Here is a 1,460-nt window from a genome sequence, read left to right as displayed (position 1 = left end):
GTTGAAGCTCAGACCATTGCCCTCAGCCCATTGAGGACTTGAGGCTCCTCACCCGCTGAGGAGCCCTGGGCTGAAAATCTGCTCCTGGCAGGGGGTGGAGAGCGTTTTCGACATCATGGAGATGGAGGACGAGGACCGCAACGCCCTCCTGCAGCTGTCGGACGCCCAAATTGCCGACGTCGCCCGCTTCTGCAACCGCTACCCCAACATCGAGCTGTCCTACGAGGTGGTGGAGAAGGAGAGCATCCGCAGGTGAGGCGGGGACGGGCGGCGCGACCCCCCCGGTGTTTTTGGGGGGACGCCCTAACCCCCAGTTCTGGTTCTGTCCACGCAGCGGGGGGCCCGTGGTGGTGCTGGTGCAGCTGGAGCGCGAAGAGGAGGTGACAGGCCCCGTCATCGCCCCCCTTTTCCCCCAGGTAGGTGACATTGGGGTGACAGAAATCAGGGAGGGACGCCGTCCCGTGCTGTCCCCGACCCCGTTAACTCCTCAACCCCCGCAGAAACGCGAGGAGGGCTGGTGGGTGGTGATCGGCGACTCCAAATCCAACAGCCTCATCTCGATCAAGCGCCTGACGCTGCAGCAGAAAGCCAAGGTGAGCGGGACAGGGAAGGGGGTGTCCAGCACCCAAACGGGGCACAATTTGGGGGTGTCAAGGGGTTGAACACCCCATCCTTCCTCCGTGGCCCAGGTCAAGCTGGATTTCGTGGCGCCGGCGACGGGGACGCACAACTACACGTTGTATTTCATGAGCGACGCCTACATGGGCTGTGACCAGGAGTACAAATTCAGCGTGGACGTCAAGGAGGCCGAGAGCGACAGCGACTCCGATTAATGGGCCCCCAAAACCACCACCGACCCCCTCCCCGCCCCGGTATCGCCCGTGTCGCCTCCCTTCGTGTGGCTCCCTGGCTCCCATGTGTTTTCCCCTTGGTTGGTCCCTTTTTGGAGGTGCTGAGGCGTTGTACAGTGGTTTTTTTTAGACAGGAGCGTGGCTGGAATAAACCTCGAGCCCCATCTCGCCCTCTGCCTGCTGGGTTTGGGGGGCAAAACCTTTGGGGAAAGGGAGCGCGATCGCCTCCGGTTTTACCCTGAGGAGCTCTGTGGGCCTTAAAGAAGTTCATTAACACAACTAATTAAGGCAGGGGTAGCTTGGGAGCTGGTTTTGGGAGCGCTGTGCTTCACCAAGAGGCTTAAAATCAGCTCTGTCCGCCCAGGGCAGCGCCTGGGCCCTGTTTTTGGGAGGTGACACCACAGGGACAAGGCAAAAGCTTTGAACGTGGATTTATCGAGGGGGGAGCAGCTGCCCCAGCTCCCAAAGCCACACGGATCCCACGTGCACCCCCCCAAAGACCCCAAAGTCCCAATGTGGGGGGCAGAGGAGCGCAGTCACCACCTTCCCTGTGCCAGAAGGGTCCGGAGGGGCGGAAAAAGGTCAAAACCGCTCCCGGTTTCAGCAGAT

At 61.1% G+C, this 1,460-nt stretch overlaps 1 protein-coding gene across 1 annotated transcript; it reads left to right on the top strand.

Annotated features, from left to right (window-relative positions):
* Positions 1–60: 60 nt before the first annotated feature.
* Positions 61–833, top strand: LOC104541991 (U5 small nuclear ribonucleoprotein 200 kDa helicase-like; the record flags this gene model as incomplete). Its single annotated transcript, XM_010186162.1, has 4 exons — positions 61–252; positions 335–416; positions 501–593; positions 690–833. Coding segments are annotated over 4 exons (511 nt in total), but the record flags the coding sequence as incomplete, so codon positions are not given.
* Positions 834–1,460: the final 627 nt, after the last annotated feature.

This window comes from Mesitornis unicolor, unplaced genomic scaffold (assembly GCF_000695765.1).
Source record: "Mesitornis unicolor isolate BGI_N332 unplaced genomic scaffold, ASM69576v1 scaffold43116, whole genome shotgun sequence".
Classification (NCBI taxonomy): domain Eukaryota; kingdom Metazoa; phylum Chordata; class Aves; order Mesitornithiformes; family Mesitornithidae; genus Mesitornis; species Mesitornis unicolor.
The sequence above is the reverse complement of the archived record's forward strand: the minus strand, read 5'-3'. Positions and strand labels throughout refer to the sequence as shown.